General features: G+C 46.3%; 1 protein-coding gene across 1 annotated transcript in view; it reads right to left on the bottom strand.

Moving 5' to 3' along the window:
• LOC144605339 (polymeric immunoglobulin receptor-like) overlaps positions 1 to 11,243 on the bottom strand; it is a 65,331-nt gene extending 54,088 nt beyond the window's left edge. The window contains exons 1-2 of the mRNA XM_078420472.1: positions 11,122 to 11,243; positions 4,368 to 4,685 (exon numbers count right to left, since the gene is read on the bottom strand). Coding sequence (XP_078276598.1) covers positions 4,368 to 4,685; positions 11,122 to 11,218 — 415 coding nt within the window. The 5' untranslated portion in view covers positions 11,219 to 11,243. The remainder of the gene's footprint in view (positions 1 to 4,367; positions 4,686 to 11,121) is intronic.
• Positions 11,244 to 16,111: the final 4,868 nt, after the last annotated feature.

Here is a 16,111-nt window from a genome sequence, read left to right as displayed (position 1 = left end):
GCATCACGTCCCTGGAAGTCCAAGAAAATATAATTACTTCCACACAGAGTCATCAACGATCAGCGCTGGGAAAACATTTGTCATCATATTGCGCATGGAATCATTCAACGTGATCCAAGGTTGTGGCGTAGACATTGGTGAGATGTTTTGTACCGCAACATGCATCCACCCTTTGGAAGTGTTCCATGACTACACACAACGACAACTTAGATGTTAATGTTGGTGGTCAGAGTCAAACAGCATGGAAACAAGTCCTTTGACCCACTTTCCCCACGCCGACCAAGATGCCCATATCTACACTCTTCCCATCTACCTGCCTTAGGTGCTAATATTGGAAGTACGATTAGTGAGTTTACAGATGACACCAAAATTGTATCCTTTTGGATGTTAGACCATAGAGGGATAAGGAGCAACTGGTATGTGGGGCAGAGAAGTGCCAGCAGTCCGGGGAGCTCCCCCCCCCCCCCCGTCTTCCCCCCCGCCGCGGCAAAGTGGCGAGGTTATCTATGCGGCGTGTTTGAGACCCTTGTGAAGATAAAGAGAATGAAGTCTTTGAACATTAAATGTTTAAAAGCACGTTCTGTGCCACTTTAGCGAGGCATGGGAGATGCTTCAGTTGGGAGCGTTCTTGCTCTGTGTTGGGAGATTCTTCGTTCGGATCCCAATCCACCGATTTGAGCAAGGATCCGATCGAGGCCACCATAGATGGACCAAGCCCCTTGATCTAGACGTGAGTCTCGCCCATTGAGATGCCGCCAGATGGTTGTAAGCATTCCCAGGTTTATTTCATGCAGTCCAGAGTCCCACAAGTTGTGTTGCTTGCCTGATGCCGGAATTAAGTATGTCCCTTCTGGGCTGAAGAACCTGGAGTGGGAGGGTCATCTCCCATGGTCCACATCAGCTCCGACCACACAGGTCGGGCAAGGAAGGACATTTTGCTGGAGGATTTTGAGGAGAAGTTAGAACCACAAGAATGAGAATTGCCAGATTATTACCTGAGCCTTGTGCAAATTGCCACAAAGTAAATAGAAGCAAAGTGGTCAAGCATTGCTCAAAGCATCACGAGATATACATGGGATCCAATTCCTGAGACAACCACATCAACGCAGGAGTTGAAGGGGAAGGTTAAATTGAAGAATAGGGCATACAATGTGGCGAGGATTACCGCAATGGGAAGTATTGAAGATCCAGCAGCGAAAGATTAAAAAGCCCGTAAAGGGGACGATTGGTTTTGAGAGAAAAATTGAGTGTCACATCTAAAGAAAGAGCGGATGTTCTTTGGATATATAAAGGGGAAGGAGGCGGCTAAGGTAGGCGTGGGACCGCCAGAGAACGACGCTGGTGCATTTATACCAAGAAACAAGGAGATGACAGATATGTTAATTCAATTGTGGAAACAAAGAACTGCGGATTCTGGTTTATACTAAAGATGGGCACAAAGTGCTGGAGTAACTCAACGGGTCAGGGAGCATCTCTGGAGAATGTGGACAGGCACAAAGTGCTGGAGGAACTCAACGGGTCAGGGAGCATCTCTGGAGAATGTGGACAGGCACAAAGTGCTGGAGTACTTCAACGGGTCAGGGAGCATCTCTGGAGAATTTGGACAGACCCAAGGTGCTGGAGGAACTCGGCGGGGCAGGCTGCATCGCTGGAAAATATGGACAGACACAAGGTGCTGGAGGAACTCGGCGGGTCAGGCAGCATCTCTGGAGGAAAAGGATGGGTGTCCTTTTCGAGTCGGGACCCATCTTGGTCTTCCGGTTTCCAACACTCTCAACGTTTTTTCCTATTCCCACACTAACCTTTCTGTCCTGGGCCTCCTCCATTGCCAGAGTAAGGCCACATGCAAATTGGAGGACCCGCACCTCATATTACGCTTATGCAGCTGACAACCCAACGGTTTGAACGTTGAATTTTCTAACTTTAAATATCTTCTATTAACCTGCCCCTCCCCCCCCCTTTCCCCCATTCTCCTCCCTGTTGGGCGAGGTACGGTCCCCCCCCTCCCTATTTCCCCAGTGAGGGGCGGCAGAGGTTCTGGTCTTTGTGGAAATGAGCCACAGCAGCAGAACCGGTGGTAGCTGGGACCTTCCGTGCGGCCGGTGATTGACAGCCCAACCCCTCACCCCCGCCCGAAGGCAGTTTTATTTTCCTGTCTTTTTTTTTACAAATCCAATAATGGCAGCGATGAACATAAGAGAGACAATTGTCAAGGCAATCGATAGAACAACCTGCCATAAAGATGTAATTGCCTCCCTGCAAAATACAAGAAAAAACAATGGCAAGATCATGGTAATAGGATTGATTCCCTCTCGAGTAACGCACCATGTGTTTCGATCCGATAAGTAAAAATGTGGAACTATACTTGAATGCAGTGCAGGTTAAATTCTAGAACAATATGAATAATTCTATTGATATCTAAGGAACTATAAAGTAGTTTAGAGTTTAGGGATATGACATGGGAACAGGCCCTTTGGCCCATTGAGTCCATGCCGACCATTTAGGGACGGTACGGTGGCGCAGCGGAAGAGTTGCTGTCTCATAGCGCAGGAGACCCGGGTTCGATCCTGACTACCGGTGCTGTCTGTACAGAGTTTGTACGTTCTCCCTGTGATCGCAAGAGTTTTCTCCGGTTTCTTCCCATATTCCAAAGGCGTGCGGGTTTGTAGGTTAATCGACTTCTGTAAATTGTCCCGAGCGTGTGGAACAGAACTGTTGTATGGAGTGTTCGCTGCTCAGAGCAGACTCGTGGGCCAAAGGGCCCATTTCCACGCTGTATCTTTAAACTGAGCTGAACTGAACTTAACTAATTTGTTCTCAGGTAAGGCTGAGTGGGCTCTTCGAGTTACTAACCTGTTTGGAGGTGTTGAAACGGGAGTCTCAGGGGAAATTGTTTCCTTGGGTGTTGCTGCATCCTGAGGCAGGGTGGTCAGAGTGGTTGTGGTGGAAGACCTGGTGCCGATTGTTGCAGAGTTGGTGGTGACCATATCTGGGTGGCGTGTTTGAGACCCTTGTGGAGATAAAGTGAATGAAGTTTTTGAACGTTAAATGTCTGAAAGCACGTTCTGTGCCACTTCAGTGAGGTGTGGGAGATGATTCAGTTGGGAGCGCTCTTGCTCTGTGTGGGGAGATTCTTGGTTCGAATCCCACTCCAGACATTTGCGCAAAGATCCTTCTGAGGCCACCATAGATGGACCAAGCCCCTTGATTTAGACAGGAGTCTAACCCATTAAAATGCCCGCAGATAGTCGCAAGTATTCAGAGACTTCTTTCTTGCCCTTCAGAGTCCCACAGGCTGTGTTGTCTGCCTGCTGCTAGAGTTAGGCACGTGTCTTCTGCGATGGAGAAGAACTTGAAGTGGGAGTGGGATGATCCGTGGACTATTTGCTTTACACGGACTGAATTGGAAATAATGCAATTTGGTTGGTAGTATCTACCTGAAACATTAACTCTCGTTCTCTCTCCCGACAAGGTGAGTTTTTCAAATTGTACAGTTTGTGTGGCTCACTGTAAAGACTATATCACTAATCTCATGAGGATTCTTATTTCATAAGTGCTGGCTCAAAGAGCAAAATGGCCTACTCCAGCATCTATTTTCGATGTTCTATGTTTGATAAGTGATAGGAGCAGACTTAGGCCATTTGGCCAATTGAGTCTACTCCGCCATTCTATCATGGCTGATCTATCTCTCCCTCTCAACCACATCCTCCTGCCTTCTCCCCATATCGCTTGACACCCGTACTAATCGAGAACCTGTCATTCTCCACCTAAAAAATACCCAATGACTTGGCCCTCATCAGAAACATGATAAAGGTTTCCCCCTGTACCTCGGTACAGGCGACAACAATAAACTGAGCTCATAAATCAACAATGTTTGTGAGACACAAGGAATGGCAGGTGCTGGAATATTGAGCAAATCACAAAGTGCTGGAATATCTCAGCAGATCGGGCAGCATCTGTGGAAGGAATGAACAGACGATGTTTAGGGTTGGGAACCTTCTTCAGATATTGTGTGGGTGGTGGGTGTCACAGTGACGGGCAGGGAGAGCGGGTGAGGGGGCGCCCCACCCCCAGCACCGATGAGGGGCGGCAGAGGTTGTGGTCGTTGATCGATCATCTTTGGGGAAATGAGCCGTCAGCGGCAGAAACGCCGGTCCCCGTTCATGACGCCCCTCCCCCACCCACACTGCTGCTGGGACAATGGGCTCCTGGTGTGACCCCATGGGCCGGGACACCAGTAAATGAGGTCCCCCCCCCCTCACCCCGACCCCCGGTGATGTGGCACCGAGTCACCATGACGACCGAGGCCGGGAATTCCCAGCTGGGATTTTCACAACTGTGAGAGTGAGGAGAGATCGTCAACGCACCTTCAGAAACCTTCAATGAGATGGACGTCTGTTCATTGGCTGCAAATGTTACTATCGAACACCAGTAGCGTCCTTCATCACTCTTCTCCAGGTTGTCGATGGTTACTGAAATTATCTGTTCTGTTCTGTTATCAGTCATCGATGTTCTCCCTCGGTGCGGGTCATCAGTAGAAACCACGGTACTGGAGAGACGGTAATAACCACCTTTACTCCAGAGCTTCTTGTCGTCCCTGTATTCCTGACCATACCGACATTCCACAGTGACCGACTGCCCCAACACTCCCCTCACCTCCTTGGGTCCAGTTATTCCCATTGACCCTGTTGGCACATTAATGATGAAAGATCAATCGCACTGCATCAACACAAGCTGAGTTTTAAGAATAAAAAACATGTCATTTGTACTGTCCAGACAGGTCCATGGTTTCGCATAGATCATGTGTAGCAAGGAACTGCAGGTGCTGGTTTACATCAAACATGGACACAAAGAGCGGGGGTAACTCAGCGGGACAGGCAGCATCCCTGGAGAACCTGATGGGTGATGTGTCCTCTCCAGAGATGCTGCCCATCCCGCTGAGTTATTCCAGAATTGTGTGTCTCTCTTCTTTTGCATAGATCCTGTTGCACTTGCATCCTGTAGCAATCAGCAGCAGCAATCAGTGTGCGTGTGTGTGAGTGAGAGAGAGCAGAGACCGTAGTATTGTGTGGGGGATAGTAAGGAGTAAGACCTGTGTGATCTCCCGGACAAGTTTCGATCGCCTAGCTTGGGGTCGGAGAGGAATTTCCCGGATTTTTCTTCCCCAAATTGGCCTGGGTTTTTATCCGGTTTTTCGCCTCTCCCAGGAGATCACTCAGTTCTTTTGGGTGGGCGGTTGGAGCGGTTAAGGGGGAGTATGACTGCCAGGGCAGTTTATTGTTCTGGGTGTCGGATGTGGGGAATCTGGGAGTCTGATAGTCTTCCACACATCCACATCTGCGCCAGGTGCGACAAAATGGGGCTCCTAAGGGACCGTATTAGGAACCTGGAGCGGCAGATTGATGACCTCCGTCTGGTCAGGGACAAGTGAGGAGGTTATAGAGAGGAGTTATAGAGAGGTGGTCACTCCAAGACCACGGGAGGTAGATAAGTGGGTCACGGTTAGGGGGGGCAAGGAGCAGAGGCAGGGACTAAAGAGTACCCCAGTGGATGTACCCCTTGGCAATAAATACTCCTGTTTAGGTACTGTTAGGGAGTACAGCTTACCTGGGGGCAGCGACGGCGCCCGGGCCTCTGGCACGGTGTCCGGCCCTGTTGCTCAGAAGGGTAGGGAAAGGAAGAAGAGAGCGATAGTGATAGGGGACTCTATAGTGAGGGGGTCAGATAGGCGATTCTGTGGACGCAGTCGGGAGACCCGGATGGTAGTTTGCCTCCCTGGTGCCAGTGTCCGGGATGTATCTGAACGTGTCCAAGATATCCTGAAAAGGGAGGGAGAGGAGCCAGAGGTCGTGGTACATATAGGTACCAACAATATAGGTAGGATAAGGGAAGAGGTCCTGAAAGGAGAATTTAGGGGGCTAGGAAGAGAGTTTAAAAAAAAGGACTTCCAAAGTGATAATCTCAGGCGTACTGCCTGTGCCACGCGATAGTGAGAATAGGAATGGAGTGAGGTGGAGGATAAATACATGGCTGAGGGACTGGTGCAGGGAGCAGGGTTTCAAGTTTCTGGATCATTGGGACCTCTTCTGGGTAAGTATGACCTGTACAAAAAGGACGGGTTGCATCTGAACCTGAGGGGAACCAATATCCTGGCGGGGAGATTTGCTCAGGTAATTGCGGAGACTTTAAACTAGTACGGTTGGGGGGAGAGACTCAAACACAGATAGCTAATAGGCAGTGTGTGAGGCAGGAGGCAGAAAAGGGAAACACTCAGACCCAATATGTAGGAGTGAAAGAAGTGAAAAGAAATAAACTGAGAATAAGAAAAGATGGGTCCCTTAAATGTGTATATTTTAATGCTAGGAGCATTGTAAGAAAGGTGGATGAGCTTAGAGCCTGGATTAACATCTGGAAGTATGATGTTGTGGCGATCAGTGAAACATGGTTGCAGGAGGGTTGCGATTGGCAATTAAATATTCCAGGATTTCATTGTTTCAGATGTGATAGAATCGGAGGGGCAAGAGGTGGGGGTGTTGCATTGCTTGTCAGGGAGGATATCACAGCAGTGCTTTGGCAGGACAGACTAGAAGGCTCGATTAGGGAGGCTGTTTGGGTGGAACTCAGAAATGAGAAAGGCTTAGCAACACTTATAGGGGTGTATTATAGACCGCCAAATAGGGAACGGGAATTGGAAGAGCAAATATGTAAGGAGATAGCAGATATTAGTAGTAAGCACAGAGTAGTGATTGTGGGTGATTTCAATTTTCCGTACATAGACTGGGAATCACATTCTGTTAAAGGGCTGGATGGTTTGGAGTTTGTAAAATGTGTGCAGGATAGTTTTTTGCAGCAATACGTAGAGGTACCTACCAGAGAAGGGGCAGTGTTGGACCTCCTGTTAGGAAATGAGACGGGTCAGGTGATGGAGGTATGTGTTGAGGAGCACTTTGGGTCTAGTGATCACAATGCCATTAGTTTCAATATAATTATGGAGAAGGTTATATCTGGACCAAGGGTTGAGATTTTGGATTGGAGAAAGGCTCATTTTGAGGAGATGAGAAAGGATTTAAAAGGAGTGAAATGGGACATTTTGTTTTATGAAAAGGATATAATAGAGAAATGGAGGATATTTAAAGGTGACATTTTGAGAGTACAGAGTCTTTATGTCCCTGTTCGGTGGAAAGGAAAGAATAATAATTTGAAAGAGCCATGGTTTTCCAGGGAAATTGGACATTTGGTTTGGAAAAAGAGGGAGATATACAATAAATATAAGCGGCAGGGAGTAAATGAGGTTCTTGAGGAATATAAAGAATGTAAAAGGAATCTTAAGGAAATTAGAAAAGCAAAAAAAAGATATGAGGTTGCTTTGGCAAGTAAAGTAAAAGTAAACCCCAAGGGGTTCTACAGATATGTCAATAGCAAAAGAATAGCGAGGGATCAAATTGGTCCATTAGGGAGTCAGAGTGGACAGCTATGTGCTGAGCCGGAAGAAATGGGGGAGATATTAAACAATTTATTTTCTTCGGTATTCACCGAGGAGAAGGATATTGAATTATGTGAGGTAAGCGAAACAAGTAGAGTAGTGATGGAAATTATGAGGTTTAAAGAAGAGGAGGTACGGACACTTTTGAAAAATATAAAAGTGGATAAGTCTCCAGGTCCTGATAGGATATTCCCTAGGACATTGAGGGAAGTTAGTGCAGAAATAGCAGGGGCTATGACGGAAATATTTCAAACGTCATTAGAAACGGGGATGGTGCCGGAAGATTGGCGCATTGTGCATGTTGTGCCTTTGTTTAAAAAAGGTTCTAAAAGTAAACCTAGCAATTATAGACCTGTTAGTTTGACGTCTGTGGTGGGAAAATTAATGGAAAAGATACTTAGGGACAATATATATAATCACATGGATAAACAAGGCCTGATTAGAAACAGTCAACATGGATTTGTGCCTGGAAGGTCATGTTTGACTAATCTTCTTGAATTTTTTGAAGAGGTTACCAGGGAAATTGATAAGGGCAAGGCTGTGGATGTTGTCTATATGGACTTTAGTAAGGCATTTGACAAGGTTCCACATGGAAGGTTGATTAAGAAGGTTAAATCGTTGGGTATTAATAGTGAGGTTGCAAGATTGATTTAACAATGGCTGAATGGGAGATACCAGAGGGTAATGGTTGACAACTGTATGTCAGGTTGGAGGCCAGTGTCTAGTGGAGTACCCCAAGGATCTGTGTTGGGTCCACTGTTGTTTGTCATTTACATTAATGATCTGGATGATGGTGTGGCAAATTGGATTAGTAAGTATGCAGATGATACTAAGATAGGTGGTGTAGTTAATAATGAAGTAGATTTTCAAAGTCTACAGAGAGACTTGGGCCTTTTGGAAGGGTGGGCTGAAAGATGGCAGATGGAGTTTAATGCTGATAAGTGTGAGGTGCTGCATTTTGGTAGGACAAACCAAAATAGGACGTACAGGGTAAATTGTAGGGAATTGAGGAATGCAGTGGAACAGAGGGATCTGGGAATAACTGTGCATTGTTCCCTGAAGGTGGAATCTCATGTGGATAGGGTGGTGAAGAAGGCGTTTGGTATGCTTGCCTTTATAAATCAAAGCATCGCATATAGAAGTTGGGATGTAATGTTAAAATTGTACAAGGCATTGGTGAGGCCGAATCTGGAGTATGGTGTGCAGTTCTGGTCGCCAAATTATAGGAAGGATGTTGACAAAATGGAGAGGGTACAGAGGAGATTTACTAGAATGTTGCCTATGTTTCAGCACTTAAGCTACAGAGAGAGGTTGAACAGGATGGGTCTTTATTCTTTGGAGCGTAGAAGGTTGAGGGGGGACTTGATAGAGGTTTTTTAAATTTTAAGAGGGACGGACAGAGTTGATGTGGGTAGGCCTTTCCCTTTGAGAGTGGGGAAGATTCCAACAAGGGGACATAACTTCAGAATTAAGGGACAAAAGTTTAGGGGTAACATGAGGGGCAACTTCTTTACTCAGAGGGTGGTGGCTGTATGGAATGAGCTTCCGGTGGAAGTGGTGGAGGCTGGCTCGATTTTATTATTTAAGAGTAAATTGGATAGGTATATGGATAGGAAGGGATTGGAGGGTTATGGTCTGAGAGCAGGTAGATGAGACTAGGTCAGAGAAAGTGGTCGGCGTGGACTGGTAGGGATGAACGGGCCTGTTTCCGTGCTGTAATTGTTATATGGTTATATGTTATATGGTTAATGCTTTTACCGCTGGTGTTAATTCCCATTTCAGCGGGATTGTTCCCCAAGTTCCTGAATCTACCTGGCGTCCGGTTCCTCCTTCCCTGTGGGCGTGGCTTGACCCGAGTGGTGGTCATGTGACAGGAAGCCAAACTGTCTCTCACTCTGACCCACCCTGGGTTCAATCTCAGTAAAACCCACTTCCCCATTGAACTAGTAAAAACAAGGAACTGCAGACGCTGGTTAATACACAAAAGGACACAAAGTGCTGGAGTAACTCAACGGGTCAGGAACTCTCTCTGGAGAAGGTGGATAGGTGACGATTCATAGAAACATATCAACATAGAAAATTGGTTCCGGGTAGGCGATTCGGCCCTTCGAGCCAGTACTTTGTGCCCCATTGAACGAAACGTCCCGGCCTGCGGTAGAAGGTGGATCTGCCTCTGATGTTTCAAACTCCACGTCCATCTGGAATAATCATGAGGTGTCTTTTTCACGCAAAGAGTGGGGGGTAGGAAAGGGTGGGGGGAGTATGGAACAAGTTGCCAGAGGAGGTAGTTGATGCAGGGAATATCCCATCACTTAAGAAACAATTGGACAGGTACATGGATAGGACAGGTTTGAAGAGAACATGGACCAAACGTGGACAGGTGGAACCAGTGTAACTGAGACATGTTGGCCGGTGTGTGCAAGTTGGGCCGAAGGGCCTGTTTCCACACTGTATCACTGTATGGCGACTCTAACACATTTGAAACTCTGCAGATTCAGGAGCTGGGGTGGAGACACATCATCACATCAGTCCAGGACCGCTCACAAGCCACAAGACAAACGCCTTGAAGGAGAACTCAGAGGCTGGGGAAAGCACGGTGTGAAGAACAGCTCGAGCAGCAGAATCTGGTGTGAGGCGGTTGATTTTTCTTGGAAGGGAGAGATTACCACAACTTCTTCAAATGCTAAATTGGACAGTCACTGTGGTGCTTCCTCATTTGAGACGCCCGCCTGTTCCCAATGTGTGGCTTCCACAGGTTTTTTTCTTTGAATGTGCTAAGGTTTAGGTTCAACATTTCCCATTGCAGTGCCTGGAGGGAGTGCCGTGCGTCTTTGATCGACAAAAAAATGCTGGAGTAACTCAGCGGGTCAGGCAGCATCTCTGGAGAGAAGGAATGGGTGACGTTTCGGGCCGAGACCCTTCTTCAGACCGAGAGTGAGTGGGGCAGGAAGTCAAGAGATATGCAAGGGGTAAGGCGTGAAAGCGACAGATCTAAGCAGATGGCGATGAGGAAATGTCGGTCGCGGAGCCGGAGAGCAGGAGGAATCGCAGAGGGGGAACCGCGAGGGCGGCTGTTGCAGAATTCTCGTCGGGGAGAGGAGGAGAACTTGTATCCCGGGCTAACTGAGCCACACCAAGGGCCAGCATTGACATCTAGCGAAAGTTCAGCGTGTGGCACTCTGGTCTCGGAGTCAGAGAGTCGTTGGTTCAACCCCCACTCCCGAAGCTCGTGGACTGAGGGAGCGCGGTTCTGAGGGAGCTCGTCACTGCTGGAGGCGATGGCACTTTGCCGAGGCATTTAGCTGATCTGCCATCTGCTCTCTCAAGTCACTGAAAAAGTTCACCTGGAGATAGTTTGCACCAGAATAGTGGAGCAACATTTCTGTTCTGCGGACAAGAGTTATCCCAAGGTCAACAAGGCCAGCTGTTGGGTCATTTTCGACAGGGAGCTAGCTGTGTGTAATTTGGCTGCGCACAACACGACAACAATCGCTGATGGAAGTCTACAGGAACTAAGGAGTGTTGAGCAATTTATCATCAGGTCCCCACAAGGTGCAGAGAGGTCCGTGGTTACAAATAATTCAAGGCGCGAGTAAATAATTTTAAAGAACAGAGCATTTTGTAATACAACGATTTACCTGGTGTGAGGCCAAGAGCGACAAGAACCAACAGAGCGACTGTTCCCCTGGATCCGGGCCGTTTCTGGTGGGTGAATTCTCCCTGTGTCACCGCCATGTCTCGGCTGCGTTGGTTCGGTTTGGTCCCTGCACTGCGTCTGAGTTGCCCTCTTCCTCATTCACAACAGAAGTCAAACATTCAATTTCCGTTTACTCAGGAAATGACTTTGCTGTGGTTCGAGAGTAACTTGCGACTCACTTGCCACCTCCCCCAGCCTCCTCACCACGGACACTGCACCTATCAGGAGGGCGCCGCAACGCTCTCCAGTTGCCTGGATTGGAGCATCTCATCGAAGCTCCGCTTCATCCTGGTGAAGTCTGCCCGCTTGACTGGCACTCTGTCCACCACCTCAAACATTCCCTTGCCCACCACCTCAACCCCCTCCCCAAATGCGGGCACACTGCGTCTGAACTTGTATGGGGATAGGAGGCAGAGATCAGACGTGTTTGGATGGAGAAATGGGCCGAATGGCCTAATTCTACTCCTAGAACTTGTGAACTTGTGATTTGTTTACCCACCTCAAAATGCGCGTCACTAATTTGTCCAGCATCGGAACTGAGTGTGAAAACTGGATCATGAGAGTTCGACTTTACGTAATCTCTAAGTTGAAGATATCTGAAATAATCATTTCCACGAAGACCATAAATCTGTTGCAACTCCCAAAATTTTCAAATTAGAAATTCAGAAATTCTTGACGAATGTTGGAACAAACATCCTAATACAGAAAAATTAATATCTTATATATATAATATTTTATTAGACAGTGACATGCCTTCTACGGACTTATATAGACAAAAATGGGAAAAAGAATTAAATCAAGTAATAACGAAAGATACTTGGGAAGAAAGTTTGCAACATATAGATCAGTGTTCACTAAACGCCAGACATTCTCTAATACAATTTAAAGTATTACATAGGTTACATTATTCCAAAACAAAACTACATAAAATTTTCCAACATATTTCACCTAAATGTGATAAATGTCAACATTTAGAAGCTACATTATCTCATATGTTTGCAAACTGTATAAAAATTAAAAAATTTTGGGTAAATATTTTTAGTATAATATCTAAAATAACCAGCACACAATTGGACCCAGATCCAAAATTAATTATACTCGGAATATTAGAATTAGAATTAAATAAAACATTCAGAACAACACAAAAAAACTTTATTGATTATAGTTTAATAACAGGAAAAAAATTAATTCTAAAATTTTGGAAAGGCCCTACGGCCCCCACAATTAAAATGTGGATTATAGAAATGACGGAGACCTTAAACGTGGAAAGAATCAGATTTTCCCTGTTGGACAAACAGGAATTATTCATTGAAACATGGTCTCCTTTTATTGATTACTTAAAGGGTCAGAATAGTTCAGCACAGGAACCTGACTAGCACTCGGACTAAAGAATGAATGAAATGCTATACTTTGGAATGTACGAATATATCTCGAATGAAGTTTTTGTTATTTTAATAAATTTTTCCATTCTTCTTTAACTAATTTTTTCCTTATTTTTGTTTTTGTTTTTTTTTTTTTTTTTTTTTTTGTTTTTAGTTATTTTTTCTTTTAAATTGGTTTTTGTTTTTAGTTTTCTTCTCTCTCTTTTCTTTCTTCACTTCATCTACTTCGTTAGCTTTATTTAGTTTATATAAAATAAATTTAAAAAAAGGGGTAAAAGGTATATAATAATAATTGACAATATTATCAATTCAAAAATGTATGACTGTAAAGATGTAAACAGGTTATGTACCTATCCCCAATAAAATTTTATTTAAAAAAAAAAACAAAAAAAAACTGGATCATGACCAATATATGGCAGAACAAAATGGAGGTGGGTCAAACGGAGGCAAGTGGGACGAGTGGACGAGGGTGGGACGGTGGCGCAATCGTCGAAACTGCTGCCTTAGACTGACATTCGGTTTCGATCCCGACTACGGTGTTGTCTGTAAGGAGTTTGTACAGTCTGCCGTGACCGCCTGGATTTTCTCCGAGATCTTCTTATCAACCTCACAACTTCCTAGTTCTCAAAAATAGACACACAGTGCAGGAGTAACTAAATGGACCAGGCAGCATCTCCAGAGAACATGGATAGGTGATGTTTGTTTTGTCAGGACCATTCTTCAGGATGATTTGAGTAGGGGGGGAGAATGCTGGAAGAGAGGTGGGGGCAGGATAAAGCCTGGGAAGTGATAGGTGGATACAGCTGAGGGAGAGAGGGTTATTGGCTAATGGGTGGACGAACGTCAGAGATGGAAAGAAGATAAAAGGCTTTGAGATATGGAGAGAAGAGGGATTGAAATGTGAAGCTAGAGGAAAGGGTATATACGGGTAGTGAGGGGCTATGGGGAGAAGGCAGGAATCGGGTACTGATTGCGACTGATCAGCCATGATCACATTGAATGGTGGTGCTGGCTCGAAGGGCCGAATGGCCTACGCCTGCACCTATTGTCTATTGTCTATTGGGACAGAGGTTAGGGGAAAGGGTGGTTGTTGGTTAGTTACTTAAAACTAGAGAATTCAATGTTCCCCCCCATTGGGTTCCAATCTGCCCAAGCGGACTATCTGATATTGCTGCATCTGTACTTCATTGCGTCTTCTTCTTTGTCAACATATTTTGACGTGAGTTGCTCGCATTGTGTTGTAACACTGCTACACTGGTGATGGAGATGCTTGTTCTGGCTGATATTTGTGGGTTGGGTTTGCTGTAGGTGAAACTGCAACCACCTCCTGAGACCCGGGTTCCATTCTGAACTCCTGCGCTATCAGTGTGAGATTGCATGTTCTCCCTGTGACCCGGTGGGTCTCCTCCGGGTGCTCCGGTTTCCACCCACATCCCAAAGAGGTGTGGCTTTGTAGGTTAATTGGCCCTCTTGTAGAATTGCACCCAATGTGTCGGGAGTGCATGCAAAATTGGGATAACGGGGGTCTAGTGCAAACGGATGGATCAATGGTCAGCGTGGACTCGGTGGGCCGAAGGGCCTGTTTGCATGCTGTATCTCTAAACCCGCATATGATTCGATGCCAAACTCTACCTGACAACGGTGCTGTGAAAAATCTTGAATCTTGTCCATCACCTTTAAGGTGCTGTTGAAATGCAAGATGCATTATTGCAAAGAATTGCTCAATAAACGTTTAGTCAGAGGGTGGTGAATCTGTGGAATTCTTCGCCACATAAGGCTGTGGAGGCTGTCCTGGATATTTTTGAGGCAGAGATAGATCAATTCTCAATTAGTACAGGTGTCAGTGGTTATGGGGAGAACGCAGGATAATGGGGTGCGAGGAAGAGATAGATCAGCCATGTTTGAATGGCGGAGTAGATTTGATGGGCCAAATGGCCTAATTCCACTCCTATCACTTATGACATGACAAAAATTCAACCATCTTTACTTACGCTTGATTACATTCTTCAATATTCAATGTGCAGGGTTTTGCACAGCAATTCAATTGCTAATGAAGTTAAAAGTTCACATTCTGGAGAGCCAGTTTTGAGTTCTCGTCTACGTACTGCTGTCATTTGGGTGAATGTCACGATGCACAGAAGTGTCTGCAAACATTGGTGCAGAATTCGGCCATTTGCCCCATCGAGTCTACTCCGCAATTCAATCATGACGGGTCTCTCTTTCCCTCCACACCCCATTCTCCCCACAGCTTTTGACTGCCTGAGTAAACCTGTCAATCTCCACTTTAAAAATACCCATTGACTTGGCCTCCACAGCCGTCTGTGGCAATGCATTCCACAGATTCACCACCCTCTGGCTGAACAAATTCCTCCTCAAGCGGTCATTTTAGATTGGACATAGGTGGGGTTGTGGTGATGCTGTGGGTCAAGGTGCTGAGATTTGGACATCTCCAACTGGTGAACAACCTCTCTGGCCCTGAAAAGCTCAAAATTATTGTTTGGTGCCATTCCATCAGAATAACAATATTGATATATCGATTACCCTTAATTTCTACCTTATTCTTATAACGCATGTCCACAGTTCAATACTTGTAATCATTTAACCGTTTTTTAATCCCTATTGCTCAATGGACCAATGGTACTTTATTGTCTCGTGTACACCCGGACAGTGATGTTTCTTTTGCATAGAATTCAGTAAAAATCTTACTTGATATAAGCACAGTCGAAGCTAAGGACAAGATTACAGGGGACAGCACACACGAGTTGCCACATTTCTGGCGGTATCTTATATTCTTAAAGATCACATTGTTAAAGAAGTAGCGTCTTATTTTGGGCTAAAGGGCCAGTTGTCGTGGGGACGGCACTGGGTGTGAGTTGCAGGGGTCGGCCTGGCCTGGCGATGTTGTCGGTGTCTCCACCGCCGCTCCGTGCCGTGCCGCTGCAGACCGTGTCCGATCCATGCGCTCGTCCCCGAACTCTGTGGGGCCTCCAGCGGCCCACTCGCACTCCGCCCACACATCGACCAACGAACGCACCCTTTCCCCCGTTCCTCCCACGACCACGACCTCTATGCTCGGGTGCCTCCCGCAGCCGACCTCGGCAAACCCAAACGCATCCGAGGGAGCGGGAGGTGAAACCCCAGCCAGCTCACCGGCGCTGTTCCTCTTTCCCCTCCATCTGCAAGGTCGCGGCCGTGTGTCGGATAGTGCTAGTGTACTTTGGTCGGCGCGGACTTGTTCGTCTGTAGGGCCCGTGTCCACGCTCCATCTCTACAGTTCTAAAGTAAAATTCCCAACTAGACTTGATCCATCACTCCCAACCAAATTTAATATGAACACCAGATTGAAGAGATTGCAAACGTTTACCTTTTAAAATTTGTCACACAGGAGATGGAGACCGACAAGAGAAGCAGGGCTCCAAAGAGTACCCAGCGTAACACAGCCCAAACACGGCGAACATTCAGCATCACGTCCCTGGAAGTCCAAGAAAATATCATTACTTCCACGCAGAGTCATCACCGATCAGCGCTGGGAAAACATTTGTCATCATA

This window comes from Rhinoraja longicauda, chromosome 24 (genome assembly GCF_053455715.1).
Source record: "Rhinoraja longicauda isolate Sanriku21f chromosome 24, sRhiLon1.1, whole genome shotgun sequence".
NCBI lineage: Eukaryota > Metazoa > Chordata > Chondrichthyes > Rajiformes > Arhynchobatidae > Rhinoraja > Rhinoraja longicauda.
This window is presented reverse-complemented; position numbering and strand designations above follow the sequence as displayed.